We start from the raw sequence: 21094 nt of genomic DNA, 5'->3' as shown, positions 1-21094 counted from the left end.
TCCGATGATATCGGGCTGCCGATATTATCGGCCGATAAATGCTTTAAAATGTAATATCGGAAATTATTGGTATCGGTTTCAAAAAGTAAAATGTATGACTTTTTAAAACGCCGCTGTACGGAGTGGTACATAGACGTAGGGAGAAGTACAAAGCGCCAATAAATCTTAAAGGCACTGCCTTCGCGTGCCGGCTCAATCACATAATATCTACGGCTTTTCACACACACAGGTGAATGCCAAGCATACTTGGTCAACAGCCATACAGGTCACACTGAGAGTGGCTGTATAAACAACTTTAACACTGTTGCAAATATGCGCCACACTGTGAACCCACACCAAACAAGAATGACAAACACATTTCGGGAGAACATCCGCACCGTAACATAACAGAACAAATATCCAGAACCCCTTGCAGCACTAACTCTTCCGGGACGCTACAATATACACCCCCACCTCAACCCCAACCCCGCCCACCTCAACCTCCTCATGCTTTGATTGATTGATTGAAACTTTTATTAGTAGATTGCACAGTATTGTACATATTCCGTACAATTGACCACTAAATGGTAACACCCGAATAAGTTTTTCAACTTGTTTAAGTCGGGGTCCAAGTAAATCAATTCATGGTAGACACTCTCAGGGAGAGCATGTCCCAAATTCCAAGCTGCTGTTTTGAGGCATGTTGAAAAAAAAAAAAGCACTTTGTAACTTCAATAATAAATATGGCAGTGCCATGTTGGCATTTTTTGGAAAACCTTGTTACATTGTTTAATGCATCCAGTGGGGCATCACAACAAAATTAGGCATAATAATGTGTTAATTCCACGACTGTATATATCGGTATCGGTAATTAAGAGTTAGACAACATCGGAATATCGGAGATCGGAAAAAAAGCATCTCTAATTGCCACAAAACACATTTTAATATATTCAACACTCTACTGCCATCTGGTGGCTAAAGTGGATAAGGCACCCCCATAATTTGTCACGTTTCATGTGTCAGGTAAATTATCGGACATCTCTAGTGCCAACTATATCCTGAAGTGTCAATCACCAAAGAGAGACTAATGTGAGTGGTTGTAATTTGCATGTGAAAAAGCTCATACTGCATCGCAATCAGAATCAGAAATACTTTATTAATACCAGAGGGGAAATTAAAATTTTCAATCGTCATTTATGCTCAGTACTCAACGACGATTTGAAACCGCACTCAAAGACTGAAGTGCGCGAATTAAAAATAGCCACCAATTGCTGACAATTCATTTTCGAAAACAATTTTTTTTTAAAACGATTTTGCTATACGTGTGTACAATCAATGTTAAGCTGTTAAAATGAGATTTAATATAAAATATTTTATGTCAGCATAATAGCCCAGAGATGTAAATAGTAAACTACCTTCATTTGTTGCTCGCGGTTGCAAAGGTCTGAGGAGATGATAAACTTCCAACATTAATGTCTCTGATCATCATGTACGTCACACGTAGTCGCTATCTTTGACGTCTATTCTATGCGCCTGTTTATCACCAAATTAAAATGGACAGTATTTAAGGAGCTGCATATTTGTTTGTAACCCCTACTAATGAACGAGGTTAAATTGCTCTCTTTTTTTGCCTAAATTGCTCTAAAACGGACAAACAAACCTCTGACGTCATCGGAGTGCGCTGCCACTCGAAAGGAGGAGGCAGATGCATCTTCGAAACAACAGACCACTGTCGTCTAGCTACGACCTCAATTTCGTCTGAAACTGGTATTATATGAATTAATTTCTTACATTGTGTGTGTTTAAATCTTCCCGTGGACCGAAAGGGTGATGCACGGACGATTTTGGTTAATAAAACAAAAAAAAAGCCATGTTTATTTGGCTAACATCCGCTAGCCGTTGCGCCCTAAACATATCCATACGGACCTGAGGGTTCCTTATACTACAACTTAGTAGCGACGCACGTCCTTCTGAAGACGTTTTTTAACCATATCTTGATGTATTCATGTGTTCTAATGCGCTATTTAGCGCATGACATGTAATACTCTTCCAAAACGCATAGGGGCGGTGTTTTCCTGAGTCGGAGCAAACACAAGTTGTCCTTGACTATATATTTCCTGTGTAAAAATGTGAGCAATGGTGACTGCGACGTCCAGGTCGTTGTTGGTGTTTGCACTTCTCGTTCAGAAACAAAAGTCATTTCATTAAAGGCCTACTGAAATGCGATTTTCTTATTTAAACGGGGATAGCAGGTCCATTCTATGTGTCATACTTGATCATTTCGCGATATTGCCATATTTTTGCTGAAAGGATTTAGTAGAGGACATCGACGATAAAGTTCGCAACTTTTGGTCGCTGATAAAAAAAAAGCCTTGCCTGTACCGGAAGTAGCAGACGAGTAGCGTGACGTCACCGGTTGTGGAGCTCCTCACATCTGCACATTGTTTACAATCATGGCCACCAGCAGCGAGAGCGATTCGGACCGAGAAAGCGACGAGTTCCCCATTAATTTGAGCGAGGATGAAAGATTCATGGATGAGGAAAGTGAGAGTGAAGGACTAGAGGGCAGTGGGAGCGATTCAGATAGGGAAGATGCTGTGAGAGGCGGGTGGGACCTGATATTCAGCTGGGAATGACTAAAACAGTAAATAAACACAAGACATATATATACTCTATTAGCCACAACACAACCAGGCTTATATTTAATATGCCACAAATTAATCCCGCATAACAAACACCTCCCCCCTCCCGTCCATATAACCCGCCAATACAACTCAAACACCTGCACAACACACTCAATTCCACAGCCCAAAGTACCGTTCACCTCCCCAAAGTTCATACAGCACATATATGTCCCCAAAGTCCCGTACGTGACATGCACATAGCGGCACGTACGGGCAAGCGATCAAATGTTTGGAAGCCGCAGCTGCATGCGTACTCACGGTACCGCGTCTGCGCATCCAACTCAAAGTCCTCCTGGTAAGAGTCTCTGTTGTCCCAGTTCTCCACAGGCCAATGGTAAAGCTTGACTGTCATCTTCCGATAATGTAAACAATGAAACACTGGCTGTGTTATCCGGCACAACAGTCAAGGGGCGCATTCTACGGCGGGGGTGCGTTATCCGTTACAACACCTGCCGCAATACACCGCTTCCCACCTACAGCTTTCTTCTTTGCTGTCTCCATTGTTCATTGAACAAATTGCAAAAGATTCACCAACATAGATGTCCAGAATACTGTGCAATTTTGCGATGAAAACAGACGACTTAATAGCTGGCCATCATGCTGTCCCAAAATGTCCTCTACAATCCGTGACGTCACGCGCAGGCGTCATCATACAAATTTTGCGATGAAAACAGACGACTTAATAGCTGGCCATCATGCTGTCCCAAAATGTCCTCTACAATCCGTGACGTCACGCGCAGGCGTCATCATACCGAGCAGTTTTCAGCAGGATATTGCGCGCAAAATTTAAAATTGCACTTTAGTGGCATGTGTTGCAATGTTAAGATTTCATCATTGATGTATAAACTATAAGACTGCGTGGTCGGTAGTCGTGGGTTTCAGTAGGACTTTAATGTAAATATTGGAGGAGATGAGGCTTGCTAAGGTTGGATGTGCGATCTACAAATGGAGAAATTATAACAGTTAGGGCTGGGCGATATGACCTTTTATTAATATCTCGATATTTTTAGGCCATATCACAGTGATGGGTTGATGAGGCGTCATGAATCGTTTCGACACATTGCAAAACTGTATTAATACTGTGTCACTAAATACTGACATCTGCTGGCCATTAAAAATCCCTATTGGACCGACTCAACTGACATTGATTTTATGACCTAGTACAGGGGTCGGGAACCTTTTTGGCTGAAAGAGCCATGAAAGCCAAATATTTTAAAATGTATTTCCGTGAGAGCCATATAATATTTTTTAACACGGAATACAACTAAATGCATGCATTTTTAAGTAATACCAACATTTTTAGAGTACAATAAGTCTATTATTCTTTTTAACAACATTGTAATTCTGAAGCTAACCAATAATAAATAAAATACTTCTTACCAATCATGCGACTTCTTGAACAGGTGCGGTAGAAAATGGATAAATTGATTAAAATCCATGAGAATGTTTTATATTTTTAACATTATTTTTAACACTGTGATTACCAGCGGAATTATTCATTACTTATCATGTTAAGCAATGTCAGCTAAGATTTATCTGAGAGCCAGATGCAGTCATCAAAAGAGCCACATCTGGCTCTAGAGCCATCAATCAATCAATCAATCAATGTTTATTTATATAGCCCTAAATCACAAGTGTCTCAAAGGGCTGCACAAGCCACAACGACATCCTCGGTACAGAGCCCACATAAGGGCAAGGAAAAACTCACCCCAGTGGGACGTCGATGTGAATGACTATGAGAAACCTTGGAGAGGACTGCATATGTGGGTAACCCCCCCCACCCCCAGGGGAGACCGAATGCAATGGATGTTGAGTGGGTCTGACATAATATTGTGAGAGTCCAGTCCATAGTGGATCCAACATAATAGTAAGAGTCCAGTCCATAGTGGGGCCAGCAGGAAGCCATCCCGAGCGGAGACGGGTCAGCAGCGCAGAGATGTTCCCAACCGATGCACAGGCGAGCGGTCCACCCCGGTTCCCGACTCTGGACAGCCAGCACTTCATCCATGGCCACCGGACCTGTGTGTCTCCCCCTCCACAAGGGAGAGGGGGGAGCATAGGAGAAAGGAAAAGAAACGGCAGATCAACTGGTCTAAAAAAAAGGGGGTCTATTTAAAGGGGAACATTATCACAATTTCAGAAGGGTTAAAACCATTAAAAATCAGTTCCCAGTGGCTTATTTTATTTTTCGAAGTTTTTTTCAAAATTTTACCCATCACGCAATATCCCTAAAAAAAGCTTCAAAGTGCCTGATTTTAACCATCGTTATATACACCCGTCCATTTTCCTGTGACGTCACATAGTGATGCCAACACAAACAAACATGGCGCATAGAACAGCAAGCATAGCGACATTAGCTCGGATTCAGACTCGGATTTCAGCGGCTTAAGCGATTCAACAGATTACGCATGTAGTGAAACGGATGGTTGTAGTGTGGAGGCAGGTAGCGAAAACGAAATTGAAGAAGAAACTGAAGCTATTGAGCCATATCGGTTTGAACCGTATACAAGCGAAACCAACGAAAACGACACGACAGCCAGCGACACGGGAGAAAGCGAGGACGAATTCGGCGATCGCCTTCTAACCAACTATTGGTATGTGTTTGTTTGGCATTAAAGGAAACTAACAACTATGAACTAGGTTTACAGCATATGAAATACATTTGGCAACAACATGCACTTTGAGAGTGCAGACAGCCCAATTTTCATCAATTAATATATTCTGTAGACATACCCTCATCCGCTCTCTTTTCCTGAAAGCTGATCTGTCCAGTTTTGGAGTTGATGTCAGCAGGCCAGGGAAGCTAGGGTCGATATTCTTCTCTTGATCATCTTCAGTGGCATAAGGGACGGTGTGAGCCAAGACATCCAGGGGGTTTAGCTCGCTCGTCTGCGGGAACAAACTGCCGCCATTGCTTGCCGTGCTACCGAGGTCCTTTGTCCCTGAATTGCTCACACACTCCGGCAGATTCAATGGGGGTCTGGCGGCAGATTTCTTTGACTTTATCGTTGGAAATACATCTGCTTTGAGTGTCGCAGGATATCCACACATTCTTGCCATCTCTGTCGTAGCATAGCTTTCGTCGGTAAAGTGTGCGGAAGAAACGTCCAATTTCTTGCCACTTTCGCATCTTTGGGCCACTGGTGCAACTTGAATCCGTCCCTGTTCGTGTTGTTACACCCTCCGACAACACACCGACGAGGCATGATGTCTCCAAGGTATGGAAAACAGTCGAAAAAACGGAAAATAACAGAGCTGATTTGACTCGGTGTTTGAGAAAATGGCGGATTGCTTCCCGATGTGACGTCACGTTGTGACGTCATCGCTCCGAGAGCAAATAATAGAAAGGCGTTTAATTCACCAAAATTCACCCATTTAGAGTTCGGAAATCGGTTAAAAAAATATATGGTCTTTTTTCTGCAACATCAAGGTATATATTGGCGCTTACATAGGTCTGGTGATAATGTTCCCTTTTAAAGGCTAGAGTATACAAATGAGTTTTAAGATGGGACTTAAATGCTTTTACTGAAGTAGCATCTCTAACTGTTACCGGGAGGGCATTCCATAGTACTGGACCCCGAATAGAAAACGTTCTATAGCCCGCAGACTTTTTTTTGGGCTCTGGGAATCACTATTAAGCCGGAGTTCTTTGAATGCAGATTTCTTGCTGGGACATATGGTACAATACAATCGACAAGATAGGCTGGAGCTAGACCGTGTAGTATTTTATACGTAAGTAGTAAAACCTTAAAGTCACATCTTAAGTGCACAGGAAGCCAGTGCAGGTGAGCCAGTATAGGCTGATATAACTAGTATGATCAAACTGATCATATGATCAAACTGATCAAAATGATATAACTAGTATGATCAAACTTTCTTGTTCTTGTCAAAAGTCTCGCAGCCGCATTTTGTACCAACTGTAATCTTTTAATGCTAGACATAGGGAGACCCGAAAATAATACGTTACAGTAATCGAGACGAGACGTAACGAACGCAAGAATAATGATCTCAGTGTCGCTAGTGGATAAAATAGAACAAATTTTAGCGATGTTACGGAGATGAAAGAAGGCCGTTTTAGTAACACTCTTAATGTGTGACTCAAACGAGAGAGTTGGGTCGTAGATAATACCCAGATTCTATACTGAGTCGCCTTGTGTAATTGTTTGGTTGTCAAATGTTAAGGTGGTATTATTAAATAAATGTCGGTGTCTAGCAGGACCGATAGGTTCCCTACCCCTGACCTAGTATATACAATAATAAAAACCAAGTCATTGTATTTCATTTAGGATTATTTCATATCTTCATTTAAATACAAATATATTTTTATCTTTTTTAGATACAGCCAATAAATAATGTGAACATGTATCATAACATGGAAATCTAAGAGAACGTGTTGTGAATGAGGATGCTTGTGGACTGGGAATTGTTTTATTTATTTTTTTACACATTTTTATAAAAAAACAAAACAGTTTTTCCAACGTATTCAATTTTAGACGATTTCTCTTCTTAGTTATTATTTCTCCGGCTGGAGAAAAGACCCGCTCACAAGGCACAGAGGAGGCGTCAGTGCGACACAGTTCGCGTATCGGTCACGTGACTTTCTAAAAGCGGTACGCGCACCGACACAGGGTTTTGCTCTATGAGCTCGACGCATGCGTTGATGCATCGGTGTTGCCGGACCCATCACTACCATATCACGATACACGATAAATATCTCGGTACCCGCTGCCTTGTGGGTTAGTCTGGGAAGACAAAAGGCTAGGGGAGCACACCCTGAGAGAAAAGCAAGTACTGGTAGGCGCACCATAGGCGGTCCTTCGACATACTGGAGCTCCGGCAGCCTCCTGCAGCTGTGAGGAAGTGCCGGTCGTCCTGGGTTTCCCTTGCCACCGGATACAGCTCCCCACAGCGTAGAAGTGACGTTGGAGTCTGCGCGTCTCCCTCGTCGAAAAAGACCTCAACGACGGAGTGGGCGGATGATGGTTGCATAGAAGCTCCACAACGGTCACAAAGGCGTTACATCTCACTGTGCTTACTATATAACTATATTTGCATCTCCTCACCCCAGTATTGTGTTCTAATGATTAGCATATATTCTGCATATTTATGAAGACAGATACGCTAAATGGATTGTACGCTCTATTTTGCTCACTTAAAGGCCTACTGAAACCCACTACTACCGACCACGCAGTCTGATAGTTTATATATCAATGATGAAATCTTAACAATGCAACACATGCCAATACGGGTTAACTTATAAAGTGCAATTTTAAATTTCCTGCGAAACTTCTGGTTGAAAACGTCTAGGTATGATGACGTATGCGCGTGACGTCGATGGTTGAAACGGAAGTATTGGGACGCCATTGTATCCAATACAAAAAGTTTTCATCGCAAAATTCCACAGTATTCTGGACATCTGTGTTGGTGAATCTTTTGCAATTTGTATAATGAACAATGGAGACTGCAAAGAAGAAAGCTGTAGATGTGATTGGTGTATTAGCGTCTGGCTACAGCAACACAACCAGGAGGACTTTTACTTGGATAGCAGACGCGCTATCCGACGCTAGCCGCCGACCGCATCGATGATCGGGTGAAGTCCTTCGTCGCTCCGTCGATCGCTGGAACGCAGGTGAGCTTCGGTGTTGATGAGCAGATGAGGGTTGGCGTAGGTGGAGAGCTACTGTTTTTATCATAGCTCTGTCGAGGTCCGTAGCTAAGTTAGATTCAATGGCTTCGTTAGCAACAGCATTGTTAAGCTTCACCAGGCTGGAAAGCATCAACCGTGTAGTTACAGGTCCATGGTTTAATAGTATTGTTGATTTTCTGTCTATCCTTCCAGTCAGGGGTTTATTTCTTTTGTTTCTATCTGCAGTTAAGCCCGATGCTATCACGTTAGCTCCATAGCTAAAGTGCTTCACCGATGTATTGTCGTGGAGATAAAAGTCACTGTGAATATCCATTTCGCGTTCTCGACTCTCATTTTCAAGAGGATATAGTATCCGAGGTGGTTTAAAATACAAATCGGTGATCCACAATAGAAAAAGGAGAGAGTGTGGAATCCAATGAGCCCTTGTACCTAAGTTACGGTCAGAGCGAAAAAAGATGCGTCCTGTACTGCACTCTAATACTTCACTCTCACGTTCCTCATCCACGAATCTTTCATCCTGGCTCAAATTAATGGGGTAATTGTCGCTTTCTCGGTCCCAATCGCTCTCACTGCTGGTGTAAACAATGGGGAAATGTGAGGAGACTTTCAACTTGTGAGGTCACGCTACTTCCGGTACAGGCAAGGCTTTTTTTTATCAGCGACCAAAAGTTGCGAACTTTATCGTCGTTGTTCTATACTAAATCCTAAAAATATGGCAATATCGCGAAATGATCAAGTATGACACATAGAATGGATCTGCTATCCCCGTTTAAATAAAAAAAATTCATTTCAGTTGGCCTTTAAGAGACGCAATCATCTGTTTGCACACTAATTTGATTGATCAGCTTTGCATACGCTATCAAGTTTGCACGTGTTATAGTACTCGCAAACCTTTAGTAGACCAGGCCCTATGTCTTTTTGTGCACTTCTTATTTTTTCATTTGTTTGCACTTGGGCTGCAACAACTAATCCATTATAAAAATTAGGGATGTCCGATAATGGGTTTTTGCCGATATCCGATATTCCGATATTGTCCAACTCTTTAATTACCGATACCAATATCAACCGATAACGGTATCAACCGATAACGATATCCACCGATATCGATATATACAGTCGTGGGAATTAACACATTATTATGCCTAATTTGGACAACCAGGTATGGTGAAGATAAGGTCTTTTTTTTTTTTTTAATTTATAAAATAAAATAAGATAAATAAATAAAAAACATTTTCTTGAATAAAAAAGAAAGTAAAACAATATAAAAACATCCATCCATCCATCTTCTTCCGCTTATCCGAGGTCGGGTCGCGGGGGCAGCAGCCTAAGCAGGGAAGCCCAGACTTCCCTCTCCCCAGCCACTTCGTCCAGCTCCTCCCGGGGGATCCCGAGGCGTTCCCAGGCCAGCCGGGAGACATAGTCTTTCCAACGTGTCCTGGGTCTTCCCCATGGCCGCCTACCGGTCGGACATGCCCTAAACACCTCCTTAGGGAGGCGCTCGGGTGGCATCCTGACCAGATGCCCGAACCACCTCATCTGGCTCCTCTCGATGTGGAGGAGCAGCGGCTTTACTTTAAGCTCCCCCCGGATGACAGAGCTTCTCACCCTATCTCTAAGGGAGAGCCCCGCCACCCGGCGGAGGAAACTCATTTCGGCCGCTTGTACCCGTGATCTTGTCCTTTCGGTCATAACCCAAAGCTCATGACCATAGGTGAGGATGGGAACGTAGATCGACCGGTAAATTGAGAGCTTTGCCTTCCGGCTCAGCTCCTTCTTCACCACAACAAAAACAGTTACATAAAAACTAGTAATTAATGAAAATTAGTCAAATTAACTGTTAAAGGTTCGTACCAATAGTGGACCAGCAGCACGCACAATCATGTGTGCTTACGGACTGTATCCCTTGCAGACTGTATTGATATATATTGATATATAATGTAGGAACCAGAATATTAATAAGAGAAAGAAACAACCCTGTTGTGTGAATGAGTGTAAATGGGGGAGGGAGGTTTTTTGGGTTGGTGCACTAATTGTAAGTGTATCTTGTGTTTTTATGTTGATTTAATAAAAAAAAAACCAAAAAAAACGATACAGATAATAAAAAAAACGATACCGATAATTTCCGAGATTACATTTTAAAGCATTTATCGGCCGATAATATCGGCAGGCCAATATTATCGGATATCTCTAATAAAAATAGTTGGCGATTAATTTAGTCATTGATTCGTTGGATCTATGCTATGCGCATGCACAGAGGCTACTTTTTTAAAAATTTTTATTTATAAACCTTTATTTATAAACTTCAACATTTACAAACAGCTGAGAAACAATAATCAAAATAAGTATGGTGCCAGTATGCTGTTTTTTTCCCAATAAAATACTAGAAATGATAGAAATGTAGTTTGTCTCTTTTATCCGATTATTAATAGATTAATCGAAGTAATAATCGACAGATTAATAGATTATCAAATTAGTTGTTAGTTGCAGCCCTAGTTTGTACTTTATGATTGCACTCTGCAATGACATTTACTTTTTAGTTAGCCCTTTGTCTTTTGTAAATTGTATTTTATTACTTAGGAATTATTTGTAATTGAAGTTTAATTTTGAAATGAAAATTGCGGTAAAAAATATTTTACACAACATAATGAATAATCATAACTAATATTCGTGATTTCAATATTGATCAAAATAATTGTGATTATTTTGGCCATAATTGTGCAGCCCTAGAGTGAACCCTCTTTCACCCCGTTTGAAAGGGAGAGACGAAGAAACCAAACGCAATGGCAATTCATCGATGACGGCAAATTTTTGGAGTTCATTTTAATTAAACGGCCCAGGCCTGAGATCATACTGTATATACGATGCAAAAGCAAGTTTAGACAAAGTTTTAAAAAAAAAAAATAGTTTTAAGGTGATTATGTCAATCTAGGAGGACGAAATTCTACACTGTCTAATAATGCGCTTGTTTTGTCAGCGGCACAGCGGCTGCTGGGATGCCACAGAAGTTCCAGGGTGAGAACTCCAAGGCGCAGGCCAAGGCAGTGGCTGGCGACCGAAAGAAGGTGGGCGAGGCACTGTGGCAGGAAACTGACAAACATGTACTCAAAAAAGAGCACAGAAAGGTAGGCTGCTTCACTTTTTATGAAGGATACACTAGAAGTAGTATGGACAACCCTGGTCAAAGGAATAAACTATACAGTGGAACCTCAATTTATGCACCTAATTAGTTCTTGAACGGGTTCTTGAATCCAAAAGTTTGTATAGTGAAGCAAAGGTTTTCCTCTATAAACAATGTAAATATGAAAAATGGGTTCCAGCCTCAACAAATGTCCATATTTTAGTGAATGTTTGTACACTTTTGAAAACAATATAATGTGCTGTCCAGTACTGTGTATTAAACAAACATAACAGGGGGGTGATAGATCAACTTTCTCTTTATCAACAAGCCAAAACAACTACAACAACAAGCTGCTGTTCTCTGTATGCGCTGCTTTGCCAACAGGTGCGCACGCACAACAATCACTTTGGCGCGCTCACAAACGATCAGAAATCACAAAATTCCTTAACTTTAACAACAATATTGCTACACTGATAAAGATTTAAAAATGTAAAATGCACTTACATTAACATCGCAGAAGGAAGAGCTGACTAAAAAGGAGCACACACAGAGGGAGAACGGGCGGCGGGGAGGAGTGGCCGTATGTGTGCTTTGAAAGAGGTGCCATTGAACGAGAATGGCGCACTTCCGTCGTGAAATAAGTCTGCTTTGGCATGTTTTTCCAAAAAAGTCCGATCTCATCACAAAACTTTGTCCAATTAGGTTCATTAGGTCTTCAAAAAATTATGCAATCGTTTATCCTTAAGGCCAGACCTGTGTTTTTACTTCCGTATTTGACAGTTTCGGCTACAACTGTGGCCTTCCCCAGAAGTTGTCACGTGACGTGACGTGAACATTTCTTATCACGGTTATCATTATTATCGCGGTAATTTTAAAAGCTTTTTTTTAAAGTACTAATACTGAAATCTTTTAACCAAGTTCTATTTAAAAAAAAAACAACACCTTCCAAAATTATTTCCTTTGTAGAAGTAAAATGATTGTAGATAAATACTCTGTTTCGAGTAGAAATTGAATTTGCATATGAAAGCAACACAAGCATTAGAAACAAAGAAATATGGCAGACAAATATAATAACATAAATAAAATAAATGTAAAAATTGTGCAAGATAGCACTTAATGGACATAAGAGATAAATAACATTAAAACAAATGTAAGCATTTTGAAAGATGGCACCTGATGGCCATAAGACGTAACTGCACTTTCGTCCATATAGATAAAAATAGTGTTCATGTATGAGACCTAGTCTTACACATAGGGCTGCTAATTATGGCCAACTAATAATTAAGATTATTTTTTATCAATACGGAAATCACGATTATTGATTAGGTTAGGTAAAAAAGAGTTGGAGTGGTGTGTGGATGCGACGCCATCATGTAATTTGTAATGTCTAATAGAAAGGCTATAGATAAACGTTGTTCATACATTTAAAGACAAATATTTGTTTTTTTGTTCATTAATAGTATCAACGTGTCATCTTTTTTTATTGCATGATGCCTTTCTCTGTATTTTAAAACAATTTTGAGGGAGTTTTCTTATTTTTTAAGTTATGTACATTTATATCTACATGTAGATGTTGTATGGGGACAGATCCAGAGAGTTTGAGCAGAAATATGTCGCATAGGAATCAACTATACACTTTAAAACATTAACACAATGCTATGTTACATGAATGTTTTTTAAAGTACCGTAATAACTTTGGGAACACACTATGTAAAAAACAACAACATGGTGTTTACTTTTTGATATCAATATAAAACACAAAGCAATTTGACTAATAAAGTTAAAGTCTAATAAACAAGCTTTGTTCTCTGACAACGCCAAGTGGTTCAGAGAAACAGTTTGGCCAGCAAAAATAAACAGGAGTGATACATCTCACGACTAATACACAATCTTCACAGCCTGCGTTCAATTCGATGAGATGACAAAACTTTATAGCTAGTATTGATCTTATTTGCACACCGATAAAGGTTGCAGTTGTCAGGTTCAAACACTGATGACATCTATTAAACAGACAAAGAAGCAAGGAATTAAACAGAGACAGAATTAAATTTGGCTCAATGAGAAGAAACGCGTAGACCTGTACAGTGTCGTCCCACGCTCTGACGAAAGATTGTACGTCTCCTCTTTTATTTGGACTTTACCTGATTACGTGGCAACAGCTGTTTCTAAAGGCAGAGGGTCGTAAACAGCCGCTGCCTTTGGTTACAAAACAGTTCAAAGAAAAGGTGCCTGAAGGGGAGTCAGGTCATGCTTCCTCTCCGCTTTGTAGATTTCGGGTCAAGACAAAATCTTCCTGTGGATTACAATACATCAAAGAAACCGACACCTTCATGTCACTTCCCATCCTACACAGTGGAGTTTTACAAGCCTTTTGATTGGTCGCCGGGAACTCATTGAAACACAACGTTTTGTGATAACTTAGATACAATTATTCTGACAGCAGTTAAATAAAGTAAATCCCAGTAAACAAACTAAAAAAGACTTTATAAAGAAGTTGTGGCAATGTTCCCGACACATCGCTTGCTGCATGCTTCCTCACGTCATTAACTCTCAGTCACAGCTGATGGACCTTGTATTGAGAAAATTAAAGCAACATCAAATAGTTTTCTCCTTCGCTGTATACTTTTAGTGTGAGACAAATGAGTCTGTCTCCAATATTGTCCACACCCGTCGCCGTCTAAAACAGCAGTGTGCTCTTAAACGCACGCCGAGACTCCACAGAAATGAAGCGAGGGAAAATGAAGTTAAACCAAACGCTCGGCTCTGATTACTCTGAGGGGAAATCTCCGTAGCAAAGCGCCAGCGCCGCTGTGATTCCGTTTCCCGTTTCCAGGAAGTAAGCAGTGTTGTCTAAAATGCATTAATAAATGACCTTTTTTTTCGTAAATAAACAGTTTGTATTTAAACGGTATTACTAACAGTCGGGAATTTTACCGCTGTTTATCTATTAATACCGTTTACCGTTACATCCCTACTTCACAGCTATTTCCTCTTTCTTTCCATGCTGGCCTGTTGTTTTGTTGGGACTCATATTGAGTTAGCAAGATGGACAATCAATCAATCAATCAATCAATGTTTATTTATATAGCCCTAAATCACAAAAGTCTCAAAGGGCTGTACAAGCCACAACGACATCCTCGGTACAGAGCCCATATAAGGGACGTCGATGTGAATGACTATGAGAAACCGCATATGTGGGTAACCCCCCTCTCTAGGGGAGACCGAAAGCAATGGATGTCGAGTGACATAATATTGTGAAAGAACAGTCCTTAGTGGATCTAACATAGTAGTGAGAGTCCAGTCCATAGTGGGGCCAGCAGGAGACCAGCAGGAGACCATCCCGAGCGGAGACGGGTCAGCAGCACAGAGATGTCCCCAACCGATGCACAGGCGAGCGGTCCATCCCGGGTCCCAACTCTGGACAGCCAGCACTTCATCCATGGTCCCCGGAACCGGAATAACCCGGCGAGGAGGCAGAGGAAAAAAGAAAAGAAACAGAAGATCAACTGGTCTAAAAAGGGGGGTCTATTTAAAGGCTAGAGTATGCAAATGAGTTTTAAGATGGGACTTAAATGCTTCTACTGAGGTAGCATCTCTAACTGGAGGGCATTCCAGAGTATTGGAGCCCGAATGGAAAATGCTCTGTAGCCCGCAGACTTTTTATGGGCTCTGGGAATCACTAATAAGCCGGAGTTCTTTGAAAGCAGGTTTCTTACCGGGACATATGGTATATTTTATACGTAAGTAGTAAAACCTTAAAGTCGCATCTTAAGTGCACAGGAAGCCAGTGCAGGTGAGCCAGTATAGGCGTAATATGATCAAACGTTCTTGTCAAGAGTCTAGCAGCCGCATTTTGTACCAATTGTAATCTTTTAATGCTAGACATAGGGAGACCCGAAAATACTACGTTACAGTAATCGAGACGAGACGTAATGAACGCATGAATAATGATCTCAGCGTCGCTAGTGGACAAAATGAAACTAATTTTAGCGATATTACGGAGATGAAAGAAGGCCGTTTTAGTAACAAAACTTGTAAAAAGGCATAAAAACACAGAAAAGGCATGCACGCTTAAGCGCTGAAAATGGACTATAGTGTGCTGGGCAGCAAGTGACGTGGAGGGCTTTTCCTCACAAAAATGCTGCGCCCTGCTTTTCGCAAAATTAATGACGAAATGTAGCCACTGTTGGCTTAACGCACTTTGTGTCTTTTTACGCATTGCAATCAGAAAGGACACGCATTTTCGTAAGTCCGCGCGTCCCTAGGATGCTGATGTTTTTTATTTTATTTTTTACAGACCCTCCCTTCTCCGCGTTTTTATTGGTAGTCTTCAAAGTAATGAACATTCCGGTACAATTTTTTAAATTGTGATTCCCCGAAAGGTTTATCAATCACAAATACTGCCTCAGTTTGCACTCGGACAACTTTACCGCGAGGGGCTGTCAAAAGACAGACTTCATGGTAAACACTAAGGTGAGTGTAAAGTCAACCTTTTTAACTTCATCCTGTGCCATGCCTCCAGTAAATGAGTTGTTTTAGTCTTTGTGAGTCCATGGAAACTTCACTTTTATCTCCCGTTCGAGGATGGAGACAGGCTAGCTGTTAGCAAGCTAACCAGCACCCGACCAGACTCCTCCACCCCAAAAACATACTTTGCAGATCAACAAATGGGGCACATATGTGCCTTTTGAAATGTTAATGTGCGAGGAGTGTTCAAAAGGAGTCTCTTGGAGAAGTGGCTGACAAGTTAGCAAGTGTCGCTCGCATCGCTGACAGTGACATCATCACCGTCATTGTTTACTGAAGCAGAGATGCTGACGAGAGATGCGTTATGATGAACACGCACTTATCAGATTTAATTTTTTATCTATAGCAGGGGTGTCAAAAGTGTTTTAAAGGCCCACGGCACATTCTAAAAATACTATTAAAATAAACAAAAACATAACAAAAGTGGAATAAAAAAAGCTTACAGGTGAAATGTAATTTAGAAAAAGTTGCAATGTTGACGAATTAAACAAAGCTGTTTTTTTCTTTAAAACTGTCATTGGTCAGAACATAATATTGAATCAAAATAAATGTTTTTTATGAATTATTGACCTATCCAAGGCTCTGATTACTTCACATCAAATATTTGAAAAATATTTTTTGTGGAAGATTTTGCATATTTTGTGTTTGCTATAAAAAAAAACATAGTTTTCTTTGACAAAAAGGGCAAAAAACAAACAAAAATAAAACTTAGAATTGATGGATCGATCTGAAGTTGATGTAGACTAGAGATTTAAGCATTAAATAAATAATGTATGTATGCCATGGCACATTATTATCATCATTTTATGACCGAAGCAAAATACTTTCTACACTTTTATACTGAAATAAATACACCTACAACTTATTAAATAAAAATATAGAAAAAAACTACCGGCGGCGGTAAAGTTTAGATCCATGAAGGAAAGAGGAAAGCGAATACATGTTTATGACTGAATAAATTTACGTATGCATAAAAATATATTTTCTTTTGTATAATTTTTTTAAATGAATTAAGTCATGTTTATGACAACCTTTTTTCCAAAACACAATATAGAATGTGACATATAACAGGGTAATGCATACATTTATCATTTGTTTTCAAAACTGTTACAAACAAGTGGTACCCCAAAATTTTACTGTGGAACCACATTTTTATGACTTGATGGTGTCCCTGGGACCCCATTTTGAAAATTCCTGGCGCCAACACCGGAAGCGTTCGTACACAAAGACATGATTCACCCAGGGAGGCATTTTTGGCTTGATCTAAAAGTTTGTGAGTCAAAAAGTTCACAAATATAGGGGTTTGTAAATCGAGTGTCCACTGTATATATTATTCTGGTAACCAGTAATCTCTGTTTTTGGTCTATAAGTACATTTCAGAGAAAATATAGTTCTGTTGAGCAAAACACAAACACTGGTTCTCAGGAAGTCACTTTAAAGAAAAGGGATTTGTAGGTCTGAAGTCTGTTACCTTTTGCAGGACATAAAGGAGAAGATGGACCTGTTGGAAAGGAACAAGGAAACGCATCCACTTCTGGACCAGGAGAACGCCAAACTGAAAAGCAAACCCCTGAAGGATAGTGGAAGTGGTGTAAAAGTGACTCGGGCCCAGATCGACGAAGCCATTCAGAACGCACAGCAGCCTCTGGAGCTCAAGGCACAACGTAAGCCGCAAGACGACGTCATTGTCAAAGTTCTAGACGACACAGACTTCATTAACCTCTCCAACGAGGAGAGCGAAGAAGAGTACGAGCCGCCCATCAAAAAGAGGATCCCGCAACCCGAAGCATGGTTTAGGAAATTTGGGGCAATGCACATGCCAGAGATGGTCGACTGCAGCCATGCCGAGAGGTGCCGGAACCAAGGGTGCAAAAGCAAGACGTACATGCGGTGCATCAGCTGCAGGATGTTCCTCTGCATTACGAAGAAGAGAAACTGCTTCCTGGAGTACCATAGATAAGAACTGAACAAATGAAGAACAGCAATAGGAGGGGAAGGAGTTAACGTAATTAAAACTGTACTACCTAGGACTGTTGTTGATAGGACCTGAACACCTATGACTGAAAAATGCAAACCTTTTTTCCAGTACAATGATGCTAGTCTTAAAGGATAAACATATGAAGGCTTGTACGTTGTGTGTGATGTAATACCAGACCTTTTATTCAGTAGTTTAACAAAAGACGACAGGCCAAATGGTCAAATGTCTACAAATGAACACTCTTGTTTTTTGTCAGCCTATTATGATTCCTTTGTGTTACAATAACATGGTTATGTTTCCCACTACAGTAAACATGTACGATCTAAAACACTTTTTTTAAATAAAGTTCAAAATTGTGGGTTATTGTTTTAGCGCCATATAGGCAGGAAATCATAAAAAAAATTAATTGAAAGATACTTTTTTCTTTATTTCTAATCAGATTGTATATACACTATATTGCCAAAAGTATTTGGCCACCTGCCTTGACTCACATATGAACTTGAAGTGCCATCCCATTCCTAACCCATAGGGTTCAATGTGATGTCGGTCCACCTTTTGCAGATATTACAGCTTCAACTCTTCTGGGAAGGCTGTCCACAAGGTTGCGGAGTGTTTTTATAGGAATTTTCGACCATTCTTCCAAAAGCGCATTGGTGAGGTCACACACTGATGTTGGTCGAGAAGGCCTGGCTCTCAGTCTCCGTTCTAATTCATCCCAAGGGTGTTCTATCAGGTTCAGGTCAGGACTCTGTGCATGCCAGTCAAGTTCATCCACACCAGACTCTGTCATCCATGTCTTTATGGACCTTGCTTTATGCACTGAGGCACAGTCATGTTGGAAGAGGAAGGGGCCCGCTCCAAACAGTTCCCACAAGGTTGGGAGCATGGAATTGTCCAAAATGTTTTGGTATACTGGAGTATTCAAAGTTCTTTTCACTGGAACAAAGGGGCTGTAAAACAACCCCACACCATATACCTCCTCCACCAAATTTCACACTCGGTGCAATGCAGTCCGAAATGTACCGTTCTACTAGCAACTTCCAAACCCAGACTCGTCCATCAGATTGCCAGATGGAAAAGCGTCGCCATTGGTCTTTAGAACAGTGGAGCTTTGCACCACTGCATCCAACGCTTTGCATTGGACTTGGTGATGTATGGCTTAGATACAGGTGTTCGGCCATGGAATCCTATTCCATGAAGCTCTCTTCGTACTGTACGTGGGCTAATTGGAAGGTCACGTGAAGTTTGGAGCTCTGTAGCAACTGACTGTGCAGAAAGTCTTTGCACTATGCGCTTCAGCATCCGCTGACCCCTCTGTCAGTTTACGTGGCCTACCACTTGGTGGCTGAGTTGCTGTTGTTCCCAAATGCTTCCATTTTCTTATAATAAAGCCGACAGTTGACTTTGGAATATTTAGGAGCCAGGAAATTTAGGATATGTTGCACAGGTGGCATCCTATGACAGTTCCACGCTGGAAGTCGCTGAGCTGAGCGCGCCCCATTCTTTCCCAAATGTTTGTAGAAACAGTCTCCATGCCTAAGTGTTTGATTTTATACACCCGTGGCCAAGCCAAGTGATGTAGGACACCTGATTCTGATAATTTGGATGGGTGGCTAAATACTTTTGGCAATATAGTGTATGTACTGACACGGATTTAACGCAATAAAAAAGTGTTGACATTTGCAGTGTCTGTAATCTCTCCCTCCATCTTCTGCTCAATGTCGACGAAAAACGGCCACCACCCATTTTGATCATTCTTGCGCAGCTTTAACAGAAAAAAAGAAGATCATTGAATTCGATTCAATGGTCGACTCTTAGGGGCAGCACGGTGGAACAGGGGTTAGTGTAGCAGCAGTAGCAGCACCTAATAAGGGTTTTAAAAGTGCAGTCTATATGCCTGAACATGTCAAAATTATTTAAGTACAAATAAACTCTGTTACGGCAGCACGGTGGACAGAGGTTAGTGCATGTGCCTCACAATACGAAGGTCCTGAGCAGTCCTGGGTTCAATCCCAGGCTCGGGATATTTCTGTGTGGAGTTTGCATGTTCTCCCCTGTGACTGCGTGGGTTCCCTCCGGGTACTCCGGCTTCCTCCCACCTCCAAAGACATGCACCTGGGGATAGGTTGATTGGCAACACTAAATCATGCTAAAGTTGTTGATAAACAAGCAATTATTTTAATAATGAAATATGGTCATTTTAAATGAATTATTATGATAATTTAAAATTAATTATTTCAAATATGTTTATTTTAAATCTATGGCTGGATGTAATAAGGAGTCAGAAAAAATACAATTAATTTAGATGTTTTTAGCAAAATATAGTAAAAATGTATTTATTTATTTATTTATTTTTTTTAAATTAATAAATATATTTATTTTTAGGTAAGATAAACATAATAATACAATTTGTCTCTAGTCTGGATGATTTTGTTCTTGTCACCCTGTTGTCCTCCCGTTGTGATAAAAGGCTGTCCTCACTCAGGTCCGCATGGAGCTGGAGGGGGCGTGGCCTCCAGCTCCGGCTGAAAATCGGGAGATTTTCGGGAGAATATTTGTCACGGGAGGTTTTCGGGAGATGCGCTGAATTTCGGGAGTCTCCCGGAAAATTCGAGAGGGTTGGCAAGAATGCACTAAATTGGCCCTAGTGTGTGAATGTGAGTGTGAATGTTGTCTGTCTATCTGTGTTGGCCCTGTGATGAGATGGCGACTTTTCCAGGAAGTACCCCGCCTTCCACCCGAATGCAGCTGAGATAGGCTCCGTGACCCCAAAAAGGGAAAAGCGGTAGGAAAATGAATGGATGGATGGATGGTCGACTCTTAAAAGCCAGATCTTTCGCGAACGACTCAGCGCTAGTAGGTGACGTCAATTTTCAGCGTCCCGTGTTTAATCAAGTTAAGATAAACACTAATTATTAATATAATATGACTTTGCTGGTAGGCATTATTATTATCAGGTTAGCGAATGACCGCCGACTATGTGTGTCATTCTAAACAAGGTAAGATGCTTAGTTATTTTCTTTTACGCGCTTGCATTGCCAAAAACACCATCGTACATAATTATAAACAATTAGGTATTATCTAATGTGTGTAACATTTGTAGTTAAAATGAACGAATATCAAAAATGTTGAGTATCCTCATACGCGATTCAAATAGTTAA

At 40.8% G+C, this 21094-nt stretch overlaps 1 protein-coding gene across 2 annotated transcripts; it reads left to right on the top strand.

Annotated features, from left to right (window-relative positions):
• The first annotated feature begins 1506 nt into the window (after positions 1 to 1506).
• Positions 1507 to 19600, top strand: LOC133616792 (coiled-coil domain-containing protein 124-like). Of its 2 annotated transcripts, none has more exons than XM_061976397.2 (3): positions 1507 to 1746; positions 11285 to 11372; positions 17436 to 19600. In XM_061976397.2, exons 2-3 carry the CDS (start codon positions 11304 to 11306, stop codon positions 17913 to 17915), a joined length of 549 nt encoding a protein of 182 aa, XP_061832381.1. In that variant the 5' UTR covers positions 1507 to 1746; positions 11285 to 11303; the 3' UTR covers positions 17916 to 19600. The 2 variants fall into 2 exon arrangements, with proteins under 2 accessions (XP_061832381.1, XP_061832380.1); XM_061976396.2 differs by having other exon boundaries at positions 1513 to 1746; positions 11285 to 11432.
• Positions 19601 to 21094: the final 1494 nt, after the last annotated feature.

This window comes from Nerophis lumbriciformis, linkage group LG14, assembly GCF_033978685.3.
Source record: "Nerophis lumbriciformis linkage group LG14, RoL_Nlum_v2.1, whole genome shotgun sequence".
NCBI lineage: Eukaryota > Metazoa > Chordata > Actinopteri > Syngnathiformes > Syngnathidae > Nerophis > Nerophis lumbriciformis.
The sequence above is the reverse complement of the archived record's forward strand: the minus strand, read 5'-3'. Positions and strand labels throughout refer to the sequence as shown.

What these genes read in the sequence shown, in the direction of transcription:
- LOC133616792 (XM_061976396.2), top strand. Translation starts at nt 11,304, where the DNA reads ATGCCACAGAAGTTCCAGGGTGAGAACTCCAAGGCGCAGGCCAAGGCA. An exon ending in TCAAAAAAGAGCACAGAAAG is followed by an intron (nt 11,433 to 17,435) that starts GTAGGCTGCTTC and finishes TACCTTTTGCAG; the next exon opens with GACATAAAGGAGAAGATGGA.